The sequence below is a fragment of the Ranitomeya variabilis genome, chromosome 4 (assembly GCF_051348905.1).
Source record: "Ranitomeya variabilis isolate aRanVar5 chromosome 4, aRanVar5.hap1, whole genome shotgun sequence".
NCBI lineage: Eukaryota > Metazoa > Chordata > Amphibia > Anura > Dendrobatidae > Ranitomeya > Ranitomeya variabilis.
In genome coordinates this window covers 220561349-220577725 of record NC_135235.1, presented here as the reverse complement: position 1 = coordinate 220577725, position 16377 = coordinate 220561349, and the positions used below count along the sequence as shown (strand labels likewise).

Here is a 16377-nt window from a genome sequence, read left to right as displayed (position 1 = left end):
CAGGCAGTGTAGCGGCAGCCACTGAGACTGGAGCAGGGAGCAGCGCGGGCACGAGGACAGGTGAGGAGTGTGTTTTTTTTTTTAACTGGACTGTGGGGCCATTCTCGAGGGGCGGGGGGGCTGTGCAGTATACTACTACGTGGGCTGTGTGTGCTGTATACTACTGTGTGGGCTGTGTGTGCTGTATACTATTGTGTGGGCTGTGCTGTATACTACTCTGTGGGCTGTGCCGTATACTACTCTGTGGGCTGTGCTGTATACTACTCTGTGGGCTGTGCTGTATACTACTCTGTGGGCTGTGTTATAAACTACGTGTGCTGTTATATACTACGTGGGCTGTGGTATCTACTACATGGGCTGTGCTATATTATGCGGGCTGGGCTATATACTATGCGGGTTGTGCTATATACTATGCGGGCTTTGCTATATACTATGGGGGTATATTATATGTTATATACTATGTGGCTGTGTTATATACTATTGTGGGGGTATATTATATTCTATGGGGGAGGCTGTGTTATATACTATGGGGGGCTGCATTATATTCTATGGGGGGCTGCATTATATATTATGGGGAGGTGGGCTGTATTATATTCTGTGGGGGGCTGTATTAGATTTTATGAGGGATGATTGCATCATACTCTTTGATGGGGCTGCATTATATTCTATGGGGACGTGGGCTGTATTCTATTCTATTCGGGGCTACATTATATTCTATGGGGGGCTGTATTATATTTATATTCTATGAGGGGTGATTGCATCATACTCTATGAGGGGGCTGCATTAAACTATGAGGGGGGCTGCATTATATTATATGGGGGTTACATTATACTCTGTGGGGTGGTGGCTGCATTATACTATATGTGGGCTTCATTATACTGTATCGAGGACTATGGGGAATACGTTATACTATATGAAGAACTATGGGGAGCATTATACTATGGGAAGTGAATTGTACTACATGGATGACTATGGCGGTGCATTATACTATATGGAGCACTATGAGGAGTGTATTATGCTATATGGAGGATTGAGCAGTGTATTTTAATATATGGAGGACTATAGGGAGTGTATTATACTATATGGAGGACTGTGGTGCACATTATAATATATGGAGGACTATGGGGTGTATTTTACTAAACAAGTAAAATGCTGCATATTCAGATTGTTTTTGCTGGAACAAAAATCATTGTTCTCAGCAGCACATCGCCGGTGTAAACTGTAGATGTGCTGCTGATAACATGATACTGTATGGTGATCTGTTAGTGATCTATTAGTGATCGTTCTGTCCCATCATTATTCCTCAGCTGGTGGAAAGAGGCCAGGAAACAAGCATTGAACAACTTCAGTATTGTCGATCACACTCGTTTAGCGGCCTGAGATCAGCGCATGTAAATACAACCGAAATGCTTCTGTATGATGTGCAATATGTTAGCATTTGGGGCCCCATTATAAACTTTGCCTAGGGCCCCACGTTGCCTAAAACCGGCCCTGCGTATAATATATGTATAATAGGAACCCCCACAAGACCTGCCGTATACCAGAAACACTCCACAAGACCTGCCGTATACTGGGAACACCCCACAAGACCTGCCGTATAGTGGGAACCCCCACAAGACCTGCTGTATACAGGGAACACCCCACAAGACCTGCCGTATACTGGGAACACCCCACAAGACCTGCCACATACTGGAAACACCCCACAAGACCTGCTGCATACCGTGAACACCCCACAAGACCTGCTGTATACTGGGAACACCTCACAAGACCTGCCGTATACTGGAAACACCTCAGAAGACCTGCCGTATACAGGGAACACCCCACAAGACCTGCCGTATACTGGAAACACCCCACAAGACCCGCCGTATGCTGGAAAAAAACCACAAGACCTGTCGTATACAGAGAAAACCCCACAAGACCTGCCGTATACTGGAAACACCCCACAAGACCTGCCGTATACTGGGAACACCCCACAAGACACGCCGTATACTGGAAACACCTCACAAGACCCGCCATATACTGGAAACACCCTACAAGACCTGCCGTATACAGAGAACACCCCAGAAGACCTGCCGTATACTGGGAACACCCCACAAGACCCGCCGTATACTGGAAACACCCTACAAGACCTGCCGTATACAGAGAACACCCCACAAGACCTGCCGTATACAGAGAACACCCCACAAGACCTGCCGTATACTGGAACACCCCACAAGACCCGCCGTATACTGGAAACACCCCACAAGACCTGCCGTATACTGGAAACACCCCACAAGACCTGCCGTATACTGGAAACACCCCACAAGACCTGCCGTGTACCGGGAACACCCCACAAGACCTGCCGTATACTGGAAACACCCCACAAGACCTGCCGTATACCAGAAACACTCCACAAGACCTGCCGTATACTGGGAACACCCCACAAGACCTGCCGTATAGTGGGAACCCCCACAAGACCTGCTGTATACAGGGAACACCCCACAAGACCTGCCGTATACTGGGAACACCCCACAAGACCTGCCACATACTGGAAACACCCCACAAGACCTGCTGCATACCGTGAACACCCCACAAGACCTGCTGTATACTGGGAACACCTCACAAGACCTGCCGTATACTGGAAACACCTCAGAAGACCTGCCGTATACAGGGAACACCCCACAAGACCTGCCGTATACTGGAAACACCCCACAAGACCCGCCGTATGCTGGAAAAAAACCACAAGACCTGTCGTATACAGAGAAAACCCCACAAGACCTGCCGTATACTGGAAACACCCCACAAGACCTGCCGTATACTGGGAACACCCCACAAGACACGCCGTATACTGGAAACACCTCACAAGACCCGCCATATACTGGAAACACCCTACAAGACCTGCCGTATACAGAGAACACCCCAGAAGACCTGCCGTATACTGGGAACACCCCACAAGACCCGCCGTATACTGGAAACACCTTACAAGACCTGCCGTATACAGAGAACACCCCACAAGACCTGCCGTATACAGAGAACACCCCACAAGACCTGCCGTATACTGGAACACCCCACAAGACCCGCCGTATACTGGAAACACCCCACAAGACCTGCCGTATACTGGAAACACCCCACAAGACCTGCCGTATACTGGAAACACCCCACAAGACCTGCCGTATACTGGAAACACCCCACAAGACCCGCCGTATACTGGGAACACCCCACAAGACCCGCCGTATACTGGAAACACCCCACAAGACCTGCCGTATACTGGAAACACCCCACAAGACCCGCCGTATACTGGAAACACCCCACAAGACCTGCCGTATACTGGGAACACCCCACAAGACCTGCCGTATACTGGAAACACCCCACAAGACCTGCTGTATACTGGGAACACCCCACAAGACCTGCCGTATACTGGGAACACCCCACAAGACCCGCCGTATACTGGAAACACCCCACAAGACCTGCCGTATACTGGGAACACCCCACAAGACCCGCCGTATACTGGAAACACCCCACAAGACCTGCCGTATACTGGAAACACCCCACAAGACCCGCCGTATACTGGAAACACCCCACAAGACCTGCTGTATACTGGGAACACCCCACAAGACCTGCCGTATACTGGAAACACCCCACAAGACCTGCTGTATACTGGGAACACCCCACAAGACCTGCCGTATACTGGGAACACCCCACAAGACCTGCCGTATACTGGAAACACCCCACACCCATTATATGTTATATACTATGTGGCTGTGTTATATACTATTGTGGGGGTATATTATATTCTATGGGGGAGGCTGTGTTATATACTATGGGGGGCTGCATTATATTCTATGGGGGGCTGCATTATATATTATGGGGAGGTGGGCTGTATTATATTCTGTGGGGGGCTGTATTAGATTTTATGAGGGATGATTGCATCATACTCTTTGATGGGGCTGCATTATATTCTATGGGGACGTGGGCTGTATTCTATTCTATTCGGGGCTACATTATATTCTATGGGGGGCTGTATTATATTTATATTCTATGAGGGGTGATTGTGATTGTGATTGTGGGGTGAACACCCCATAAGACCTGCCGTATACTGAGAACACCCCACCTGTTTTGGGGATACTAGTACCCATTTGTCTAAAAATCACAATTAGGCACTGGCTAGTCCCTTACAGTCGGCCATTTGTTCTGCTTCCAACACATCAACCTCCAGAGCGGACTGATCACTTGCTGCCTCACATATACCATCCCTGACAGGTGCCGTTGTCACCCCATAATCAACGGGTACACAAGTGGAATATTTTTTTCATTCACTGACAGTGCGCAAATATGTTTTAGAATGATGAGGAATCAAAGAAAAAAAAAGTGTGTTACAAAGTTTCAAGTTTGTAATAATTTTTAAATTGTCCCTTTAATGCAGATGAATCATGTGACCCATGGAATAAAAAAAATAATTTCCAGACCCGGGGTGACGGGATCCGCCCCTGGCAGCGCCCTGCGTCTTGGCAGCCAATCAGGGACCAGAGGAGGACGGAGACCACTTTGCCAGCACAGGAAACTACACAGACCACAATGCCCTGCAGTTTATGGGCGTATAGGGGGGGACAGGACAAGTATGGTCAGGAAAATGACTATTGTACAAAGTGCCGGGGATATAAATATGTGAACCCAGAGGAGAGGGGTTTCCAGAATGTTCTGCAGATAATAGTCTAATAAAAAGTTTATTTTCTGGAGGTCATTACTTTCGAAGAGTTGAGGTTAAATCCAAGGTGTCAACGAACATACGATGATGCCAGTCAAAACGCGAAATCTGGCGCCCAATAAGACAATGATAAAAGATGGCGCATTGCGAATCGAAGCCAAAAGCAAAAAGGGGGGGATTCTCAAAAAGAAATATAGCAAAAATGACATTATTGGATGGCATCGCTAATATCTGAGATGGCGAATTAATTGCGCCAATTCTTTATAACGGGTATTTTGCGCCGGTGATGGAGAGACGGGCGAAAGTTGCATTCGTGGAGATGCTTTCAGCAGCCAGAGGGTTAAGCGCCTGAGTTAATCTGCCTGGCAGAGAGCAGATTTTGCAGCAGGGCGGGGACACAAAACAGATATTCGGCGTCCCAAAGTGACCTCCCGCAAGAGACGGAAGTTTAACCTTTGCAGTTCCAGATTCCCCTTCCTTCTGCGGTCTTTTTTCCTGGCCAGCGGGAGGGATGAACGCACGCAGACATCCGCGCTTCGCTGTATGTATAGATTTTATTTTTATACCTTTAATCGAGCGAAAACTGCAAAGAAAAGGTTTAGAGGATTAGAAACCGGTAAGGGTAGGAACACAGACAGCAGAGTGAGAAAAAAGGGAAGATCTGGCAGCGTACCGTAAAGCCGGCGGCGCGCCCACATGGTCCGGGAACGATAATTAGTTGGGTACAGAATAAAGGGAGATTAATTTTAACCCCAATAAGGAAAGTACGGTGTGTTTTCCAAAACTGGACTCTTATCCGAGAAAAAAAAAGAAGAGAATTTAGCTTTCGGATGATTCCTGTTTTTGAAATCTAAAGGGGAGGGCCGCAGTACCTTAATGTGTGTATTTAAAAAAAAAAAAATTGGGAGGGAAAGTTTAGCTGGTGTTTTAGTAGTTTTTTCAATTTTGGGAAATTTGATCTTTTTTCTAGCTTTATTGAAAAAAATAAGTTTGGAGAAAATTTGGCAAGAGGCGAGAAAATTGGGATTTCCAATAGATAAAAGGTTGTAGAATATTTTAATTTGTTATGAAAGTAGGGAAGGGTTTTTATTCTTGTGACTATGACTTTGGCAACAGGACAGGTGATTGTTTTCTAATCGCTGGGGGTCCAATCTCTAGGACCCTGCCATTCTTCTTAGCATTGCTCTGACATGCCCAGTTAGAACAGTGTGGTGGCCGCGCATGCTCATCAAGTGATGCCTTGCTCATCGCCGGGGGTCCGATCTATGGAACCATTACCATTCCTCTGTACGGGGCTCTGACATGCTCCGTTAGAACAGAGTGGTGGCCGCGCATGCTCATCAAGTGATGCCTTGCTCATCGCCGGGGGTCCAACCTATGGGACCATTACTGTTCCTCTGTACAGGGCTCTGACATTCTCCTTTAGAACACAGTGGTGGCCGCGTATGCTCATCAAGTGATGCCTTGCTCATCGCCGGGGGTCCGATCTATGGGACCATTACCATTCCTCTGTACGGGGCTCTGACATGCTCTGTTAGAACAGAGTGGTGGCCGTGCATGCTCATCAAGTGATGCCTTGCTCATCGCCGGAGGTCCGATCTATGGGACCATTACCGTTCCTCTGTACGGGGTTCTGACATGCTCTGTTAGAACACAGTGGTGGCAGCGCATGCTCATCAAGTGATGCCTTGCTCATCGCCGGGGGTCCGACCTATGGGACCATTACTGTTCCTCTGTACAGGGCTCTGACATTCTCCTTTAGAACACAGTGGTGGCCGCGTATGCTCATCAAGTGATGCCTTGCTCATCGCCGGGGGTCCGATCTATGGGACCATTACCATTCCTCTGTACGGGGCTCTGACATGCTCTGTTAGAACAGAGTGGTGGCCGTGCATGCTCATCAAGTGATGCCTTGCTCATCGCCGGAGGTCCGATCTATGGGACCATTACCGTTCCTCTATACGGGGCTCTGACATGCTCTGTTAGAACAGAGTGTTGGCCGTGCATGCTCATCAAGTGATGCCTTGCTCATCGCCGGGGGTCCAATCTATGGGACCATTACTGTTCCTCTGTACGGGGCTCTGACATTCTCCGTTAGAACACAGTGGTGGCCGCGCATGCTCATCAAGTAATGCCTTGCTCATCGCCGGGGGTCCAATCTAAGGGACTATTACCATTCCTCTATTCGGGGCTCTGACATGCCCTGTTAGAATAGAGTGATGGCCACGCATGCTCGTCAGGTGGTACCCTGCTGATCGTTGCGGGTCTGACTTCTGGGACCCTCACTTTTCTTCTGTACAGGGTTCTAACATGCCCATTAGAACAGAGTTTTGGCCACAAATGCTTGTCAGCTGATGCCTTGCTCATCGCCGAGGGTCGGATCTATGGGACTATTACCTTTCCTCTGTACGGGGCTCTGACATGCCCCGCTAGAATGGAGTGGTGGCCACGCATGCTCGCCAGATAATGCCTTGCTTATTGTTGCGGGTCTCACTTCTGGGACCCTTACTTTTCTTCTGTACATGGCTCTAACATGCCCATTAGAACATAGTGGTGGCCATACATGCTCATCAGCTGATGCCTTGCCGATCGCCGAGGATCGGATCTATGTGTCCATTACCTTTCCTCTGTACTTGGCTCTGAAATGCCCCATTAGAACGGAGTGGTGGTCGCGCAATGTCGCCAGATGGTACCTTGCTGATCACTGGGGGTATGACATCAGGATCCTTACCATTTATCTGAACAGGGCTCTGGAATGCCCAGCTAGAACGGACTGGTGACAGCGTATGCTCGCTAGGTGATATCTTGCTGATCATTAGGGGTCCAACCTCTGAGAACCCGCTATTCCTCTGAACAAAGTTCTAACATGCCCAGTTACAACAGAGTGGTGGTCACACATTCCCGCCACTGCTGTTTATTGTCTATACAACTGCCATTGCAATCTTCAACAATCTTACGCACAATAAATGGAGCGGAGTTGCGCATGTGCTGCCTCTTTTTCCAGCAACCTCATGAAAAATGAATGGAGTGGTGGTCTGGCTTCTGACCTGCCATTTCTTTTGTAACGTGGATAAAAGTTCCCTATCGTGGATAACAAATGTCCTGATCTACCAAGCAATGGGATACTCCATGTTCAGCAAGTTTGTTCTACCCAGACAACCTCTTTAAAGTCACGATAAGTCACAAAATGTTACTCATCTCATCAAAAAATCCAAAAAAAGTTACTCATCTCCTACAATTTATTTCAACCTATGGAATTATCCATTGGTTAGACATCTATCAAATGATATTTCTTATAACTTCTTGTTGTTGGTGCTCTTATTATACCCTGCATTTGCGAAAGCTCATCAGCACCCCCTCCTAATTTGTGGATTCCATCATTCTAATCAGTTCGTTAAACGTATGTTGAGTCTACAAAGCTACCATGGAATAACCATAGACAAACATATCCAAGCTAAAGAGCTCAATAACTCGCAATGTGGCGTTGAAATAGAATGCCACCTTCCCAACAAGTAAAGTCACTGAAGTTCTTCCTCTGGAAGAGTTGAACTGGTCACCAACAAATGGTGAATAGGAGAAATCCAAGAGCATGTGTAGGTCAACAAGGATTTTCTCGAATCGTTGGAGGAAACATCAGCACAAGAAATGTTCTAAAAGATTGATGAACACTGTTCCAGAAATGTTGACCAACAAATGTTGACTAGAAGCTTCATGGACTTGGATGTCATAAAGAAACCTGAGATCTCCATGCACAATGCCAAGTATGGTCTACGGTGATAGATATACATCATTATTGGCTACTGGACACTTTCCCCACAATGATGATCACGTGTGATATATCGATGGATGATTCCAAATTTGGTGGAAACTGTAAAGTTTGATTAGTTCTACTGAAGAGAACTCCTACATTTCTAGCATACAATGACTTTCTGAAGAATTGTGACTTTCCACATCCTTGGTGATAACTTGGAGAAATTCTTGTTGTTTTTCCTTTTTTCTTAGAGCGGCAATCACTCTTTCACAACTTTGTGAAACATGGAAGTCTTACAACCCCATGTCAGCATGGAATAATGCTCCTGTGGCTGAATCGACATCAAATCCAGAAGAGTGGAGGAACAAGCTGTTCCTGGCTTTAGAATGAGATGTCATCAGAGAACCAAATTCTAGACCATCTTCTGCTGAAACAATCAGCTCCTATCACCCCCCCAAAAATGGGAAGCTTGTGATCTCTGCTGTGGAAATATAGTTTTACCCATTGGTGACCATTAGATAAATGGCCATCCATGTATTGAGTCCACCAGAATGGGAGTTGGTCCTAAAGAGGGTTCTCCATTCAGACTCATCGAGAGAGATCCTAATGGATAGGGTATATGGACAGATTTTGCTTCCATGAGATCCCCTTTAGGATGAGCATAGGTTTCCATCACATGAGTTCTATATCCATGATTCCCAAAGCTTTGCATATCGACTTGATTGGTTGGGACATTTACCATCCCTATGGCATTACCAAAACCATTTTCTATTGGAAAAATCATTTGTTTTGGGATGAGTATCTTTTAGAAGACGTTTCTTTCCCAAGAACAGTTGCGGTGGCCAAATCTTCACATCTGTGGCCACTCTTCCTACGGCTTTGTTCATGAAACCTAAGAACCGATCGTGTCCATTCGGCTCCATTAACCTGATATGACCCTATTATGTATCCCGTTGAATTCCACTACAACATTTTCGGTGGCAGCCTCTTGTTGGAGGGATACCCTTGAGAGATCATCCCCACATATATTGTACCGGCAACGTAGGCTCTACAGTGCCATAAACCTGGCAGCTGTGGCCCTAGGATGTAGCACCAACATATTCCATAGCGCTGTAGGGCCGCAGAAGAAGTGACATCAGTACGCGGAGGTGCAGAGGGAGGGCTGCAGGAAAGAAGATGGAGTGAAATAGTGAGAAGAGGGAGGAAAAGGGAGGGGAATACTGGGAGGGACATGGGAGGAGAGGAAAGAGAAGGCAGACAGGGGGGAAAGAGAGAAAGACATGGAGAAGGTGGGAGAAGAAGCAGGGCAGGAGGAGGGAGGACACGGAGTGAGAGAGTGCAGGGAATGTGAACTGCTGGGACGGAATAGGAGGAAAGGAAGAGAGCACAGGGCAGAGGCAGAGAGCACAAGACAGAGGCAGAGAACACAGGACAGAGGCAGGGAACACAGGACAGGCAGAGAGCACAGGGCAGAGGCAGAGAGCACAAGGCAGAGGCAGAGAACACAGGACAGAGGCAGAGAGCACAGGACAGAGGCAGAGAGCACAGGACAGAGGCAGAGAGCACAGGGCAGAGGCAGAGAGCACAAGACAGGCAGAGAGCACAGGGCAGAGGCAGAGAACTCAGGACAGGCAGAGAGCACAGGGCAGAGGCAGAGAGCACAGGGCAGAGGCAGAGAGCACAAGACAGGCAGAGAGCACAGGACAGAGGCAGAGAGCACAGGACAGAGGCAGAGAGCACAGGACAGAGGCAGAGAGCACAGGGCAGAGGCAGAGAGCACAGGACAGAGGCAGAGAGCACAAGACAGGCAGAGCACAGGGCAGAGGCAGAGAGCACAAGGCAGAGGCAGAGAACACAGGACAGAGGCAGAGAGCGCAGGACAGAGGCAGAGAACACAGGACAGAGGCAGAGAGCACAGGACAGAGGCAGAGAGCACAGGACAGAGGCAGAGAGCACAGGGCAGAGGCAGAGAGCACAAGACAGGCAGAGAGCACAGGGCAGAGGCAGAGAACACAGGACAGGCAGAGAGCACAGGGCAGAGGCAGAGAACACAGGACAGAGGCAGAGAACACAGGACAGAGGCAAAGAGCACAGGACAGAGGCAGAGAGCACAGGACAGAGGCAGAGAGCACAGGACAGAGGCAGAGAGCACAAGACAGGCAGAGAGCACAGGGCAGAGGCAGAGAACACAGGACAGAGGCAGAGAACACAGGACAGAGGCAGAGAGCACAGGACAGAGGCAGAGAGCACAGGACAGAGGCAGAGAAAACAGGAAAGAGGCAGAGAGCACAGGACAGAGGCAGAGAGCACAGGACAGAGGCAGAGAACACAGGACAGAGGCAGAGAGCACAGGACAGAGGCAGAGAGCACAGGACAGAGGCAGAGAAAACAGGAAAGAGGCAGAGAGCACAGGACAGAGGCAGAGAGCACAGGACAGAGGCAGAGAACACAGGACAGAGGCAGAGAGCACAGGACAGAGGCAGAGAGCACAGGACAAAGGCAGAGAACACAGGACAGAGGCAGAGAGCAGGACAGAGGCAGAGAGCACAGGACAGAGGCAGAGAGCACAGGGCAGAGGCAGAGAGCACAGGACAGAGGCAGAGAGCACAGGACAGAGGCAGAGAGCAGGACAGAGGCAGAGAGCAGAGGACAGAGGCAGAGAGCAGGACAGAGGCAGAGAGCACAGGACAGAGGCAGAGAACACAGGACAGAGGCAGAGAGCAGGACAGAGGCAGAGAGCAGAGGACAGAGGCAGAGAGCAGGACAGAGGCAGAGAGCACAGGACAGAGGCAGACAGCACAGGGCAGAGACAGAGAGCAGGACAGAGGCAGAGAACACAGGACAGAGGCAGAGAGCACAGGACAGAGGCAGAGAGCAGGACAGAGGCAGAGAGCACAGGACAGAGGCAGAGAGCACAGGACAGAGGCAGAGGACAGAGGCAGAGAGCAGGACAGAGGCAGAGAGCACAGGACAGAGGCAGAGAGCACAGGACAGAGGCAGAGAGCACAGGACAGAGGCAGAGAGCAGGACAGAGGCAGAGAACACAGGACAGAGGCAGAGAGCACAGGACAGAGGCAGAGAGCAGAGGACAGAGAAAGAGAGCAGGAAGACCCTGAGGAGGAGACCCAGCAGCATCTACAGGACTCTGCATCTCAAGGAGGTAAGAATGACATTCCTTCTCTATATCATCCAGAGAGGCCTGAGGAGGGGACACATCACCCAAGGGGACCTTCCCCTGCACTGCCAGAAACAGGGACCTGCAGCTGTAACCCCTGCACAGCCAGAAACAGGGACCTGCAGCTGTAACCCCTGCACAGCCAGAAACAGGGACCTGCGGCTGTAACCCCTGCACAGCCAGAAACAGGGACCTGCAGCTGTAACCCCTGCACAGCCAGAAACAGGGACCTGCAGCTGTAACCCCTGCACAGCCAGAAACAGGGACCTGCGGCTGTAACCCCTGCACAGCCAGAAACAGGGACCTGCAGCTGTAACCCCTGCACAGCCAGAAACAGGGACCTGCAGCTGTAACCCCTGCCCAGCCAGAAACAGGGACCTGCAGCTGTAACCCCTGCACTGCCAGAAACAGGGACCTGCAGCTGTAGCCCCTGCACAGCCAGAAACAGGGACCTGCAGCTGTAACCCCTGCACTGCCAGAAACAGGGACCTGCAGCTGTAACCCCTGCACTGCCAGAAACAGGGACCTGCAGCTGTAAGCCCTGCACTGCCAGAAACAGGGACCTGCAGCTGTAACCCCTGCACTGCCAGAAACAGGGACCTGCAGCTGTAACCCCTGCACAGCCAGAAACAGGAACCTGCAGCTGTAACCCCTGCACTGCCAGATACAGGGACCTGCAGCTGTAACCCCTGCACTGCCAGATGCAGGGACCTGCGGCTGTAACCTCTGCACTGCCAGAAACAGGGACCTGCAGCTGTAACCCCTGCACTGCCAGAAACAGAGACCTGCAGCTGTAACCCCTGCACAGCCAGAAACAGGGACCTGCAGCTGTAACCCCTGCCCAGCCAGAAACAGGGACCTGCAGCTGTAACTCCTGCACAGACAGAAACAGGGACCTGCAGCTGTAACCCCTGCACTGCCAGAAACAGGGACCTGCAGCTGTAACCCCTGCACTGCCAGAAACAGGGACCTGCAGCTGTAAACCCTGCACTGCCAGAAACAGGGACCTGCAGCTGTAACCCCTGCACTGCCAGAAACAGGGACATGCAGCTGTAACCCCTGCACTGCCAGAAAGAGGGACCTGCAGCTGTAACCCCTGCCCAGCCAGAAACAGGGACCTGCAGCTATAACCCCTGCACAGCCAGAAACAGGGACCTGCAGCTGTAACCCCTGCATTGCCAGAAACAGGGACCTGCAGCTGTAACCCCTGCACTGCCAGAAACAGGGACCTGCAGCTGTAACCCCTGCACAGCCAGAAACAGGGACCTGCAGCTGTAACCCCTGCCCAGCCAGAAACAGGGACCTGCAGCTATAACCCCTGCACAGCCAGAAACAGGGACCTGCAGCTGTAACCCCTGCATTGCCAGAAACAGGGACCTGCAGCTGTAACCCCTGCACAGCCAGAAACAGAGACCTGCAGCTGTAACCCCTGCACAGCCAGAAACAGGGACCTGCAGCTATAACCCCTGCACAGCCAGAAACAGGGACCTACAGCTGTAACCCCTGCACAGCCAGAAACAGAGACCTGCAGCTGTAACCCCTGCATTGCTGGAGAGACAGATATAGGGATCTGCAGCTGTAACCCCTGCACTGCTGGAGAGACAGATATAAGGACCAGCAGCTGTAACCCCTGCACTGCTGGAGAGACAGATATAGGGGTTACTGATGCTTTAACCCTTGCATTCCAGTGCAAAAAAACAAACAAAATCAAAATCACCTTAAAGAATTAGCCCCTTTCTTCCTGAATGGGTCTAAGCTTTCTAATTGCACACAGTAGCAAATAGCCAACTCCTTTCCTTCTGAGGTTAATCCTTCCAAGATGTCATTATCCTGCAAAGTTTCACCAGGCCCCTACACTACAGTATGACATAAGCTGCATCATTAACCCCTTCCCGGGCCTCAGACCAAAACTTCCTAAGCTGGGAAGGGTCTTAAATTGATGCATCTGAAAAAAATCTCAACAGATTTGCAAAAATAACCCTTCACTTGCTGCAATGTTACATGTAAAATATTGTACAAGAATGCAAAATATATATATATATATATATATATAAAAATAAATATATATATTTTTACACCTGCAGCTTTGAGACCCCCCCCTCCAAAAAAAAAGCCCTGGCCCCTGCACTAGTCACCCCATCCCTCCAGTGCACTGAGCTGCATCATTAACTCCTTCCCTGCTGATGAATGAATGCAGCGCCTGCCAGTCACAGGAGAGATCACACAGACGATCACGTGATTCTTGGCGCATTTTGGCCTTTTTTTTTTGCGGTGGCCAAAGGGAAGTCATGCAGCGCTTTTCAACAAGCCATTTATAAAGATCGCCTGTGACTTGTTGGCTCTTGGTCTCCCCCCCAAAAAAAACACCTGACGTGATGCGGAAAACGCTCTAGAAAAAAAATTATAAAGAATTCCAGGCAGATGACTTTTGTATAGGAACTGCGAAAAAAAAAATAATCAGTAACAAAATCAGCTCTGCTACATCAGCATGGATGATACGTTTTATTCCCATGCATTGTGCATCATTACGTGCCGCCATATTGCGCTTCTTCCGCCGTTCCTCATTTATACTGGTCCTGAATCTCCCGGCTGTCTTCTCCCTATTCCCTTGCAGGCCCCTAAATACTCCTCCCTCTTTCCTATTTTCATCCAGGCCCCCAAATACGCCTCCTCGCCCCCTATTATAGGCCCCCAAACGCCTCTCCACCCACTGAGAATCCCCCCCAATCTCTCCGCGCTCCCCGCTGACAGCATCCAGAGATCAGGTGCTGAACATGCCTTTCATTCCTATAAAGCTGAAAGGCAACTCCCTTTAAATGACGGCCGCACTCGGCGTCCCATCGAAACGCTTCGTGCGCCTATATGGCGGCATACAGAGACCAGTAGGGTTCAATAATCCCACCGATGCAACGACTCCCGACTGGACAAGGGGTGCAGGATCTGAATAGATGAAGAATTAGGGTCATTGTCGTATAGATTGAAAATTTTTTTGGGTTGATTTATTTTTTTTATGGTATGGAATGTTCATAATGTATCAAATTTGCAATTTCGATGATACAGTGGCGTTGGTGGTGGCGGTGCCGATGGGGAATGAACGTCTGCCGGGCAGCTCCTCCAGCCGTTTATTAGGAGACAAAAGAATCGGATCCGATTAGATTTTTCGGGGAGGAGGGAACCCAAAATAAAAAAACAAAAAATTGGTGCAATCCACTGTCAAATACGTAATGTCTGCATCTAGCCGAGAGGGTTCAGCGTTCGAAATGATATAATAAAAAAAAAAAGAGTTAAAAATGTTATTTATGATGTGAAGTCTAAACAGACGCATAACAATAAAAAGAATTTAAAAAAGAGTTAAAAAATGTTATTTATGATTAAAAAAAATGTAAACAGAAACATAACATAAAAAAAGTAGTAAAGGGTTAAATATTTTAATTGCGACATGAAATCTAAACAGAAACATAAAGTAAAAAAAATAATAGAAACCGTTAAAATATGTTACTTAAAAATAAGAAATATAAACAGAAACAAAAGAATAGAAAAGAGATCAAAATTGTAATAATAGTGTGAAATCTAAAGTGAAACATAACAGTAAAAAAAAGAATAAAAAAGGGTTAAAAATGTTATTTATAATAAGAAATCTAAACAGAAACAAAATAAAAAAAGAATAGAAAAGGGTTAAAAAATGTATGAAATCTAAACAGAAACATAACAGTAAAAAAAAGAATAGAAAAGGGTTAAACATGTTGTTTACGATAAGAAATCTAAACAGAAACAGAACATAAAAAATCAATAAACAAACAGAAAAATGTCAAATAAATACAAAAGAATAAACCTAAACTGAAAGGAAATAAGGGAGAGGAAAAAAATGTAAAAAAAAAAAGAGGCTAAAAAATCAATAGGTGAAAAGAGAAAAGTGAATATAAAGTAGAAAAAAAGAATAAAAATAATAGGAAAAAAATGTAGAAGAAATCAAAAAGTAAAACAATAAACGTAAACTAAAAGAGAGAAAAAAAAGGTAAAATATATTAAATAAAAAATTGTTATGTGCGAAAAGAAAAATAAATGTAAAGTAGAAAAAAATGGGAATTTTTTTTAGAATAAATATAAATGATAAAAAGAAAAAAAAATAGATTACATAATAAAGAAAATACAAAAGTTGAGATAAAATATGGAAAAAAAAATAATGAAAAAAATAATAATGAAAATAACGGATAAAAGGTATAAAAATAATCAGAATTTGGCTTGCCTTCAGTATGAGAGTCAGCGCCATTAGAGCCCACATAATGACCCCAGCCCCACAATTACTGCACGTCTACATAATAGGGGCTATAAATTAATAGGCTACAATTGGTTCATTTGTCAGGGGACTTTGTGGGAGTGATGCGGCCCTCCTACATTTTTGTGTTCTCTTCGACCTTTTATAGAATGTCAGAAAGGATTATTTTTTTTTCTTCTTTTTAGCGGTGATTTTCAATGTATTTTTCCTCAGCTTTGATTGGTTCTTCTTCTGGCCATTTGGTCTCTTTACATATGCTGTATATACGGTAGACCGGAGAATCTAATTATTAATTATTGGACCAGTTGACCCCGTCATCAGTTCTGCTAAGTGTTTGATTGCCTTTGTGTTGCAATTCTTTCACGTTTTCTTTAACATTTTCGAGATCTCCATTTGCCAACGGTGAGACGCTCTGGGTTGAAATCTTGTCCTGCTTCTAGCGGATGAGGTTATTTTGTGACAATTCTATCCAATCCTGACCGATACATTGT

General features: G+C 47.5%; 1 protein-coding gene across 1 annotated transcript in view; it reads left to right on the top strand.

Annotated features, from left to right (window-relative positions):
- The first annotated feature begins 8395 nt into the window (after positions 1-8395).
- LOC143767789 (uncharacterized) overlaps positions 8396-16377 on the top strand; it is a 170133-nt gene continuing 162151 nt past the window's right edge. Inside the window, exons 1-2 of the mRNA XM_077256309.1 lie at positions 8396-8457; positions 11354-11595. Coding sequence (XP_077112424.1) covers positions 8396-8457; positions 11354-11595 — 304 coding nt within the window. The remainder of the gene's footprint in view (positions 8458-11353; positions 11596-16377) is intronic.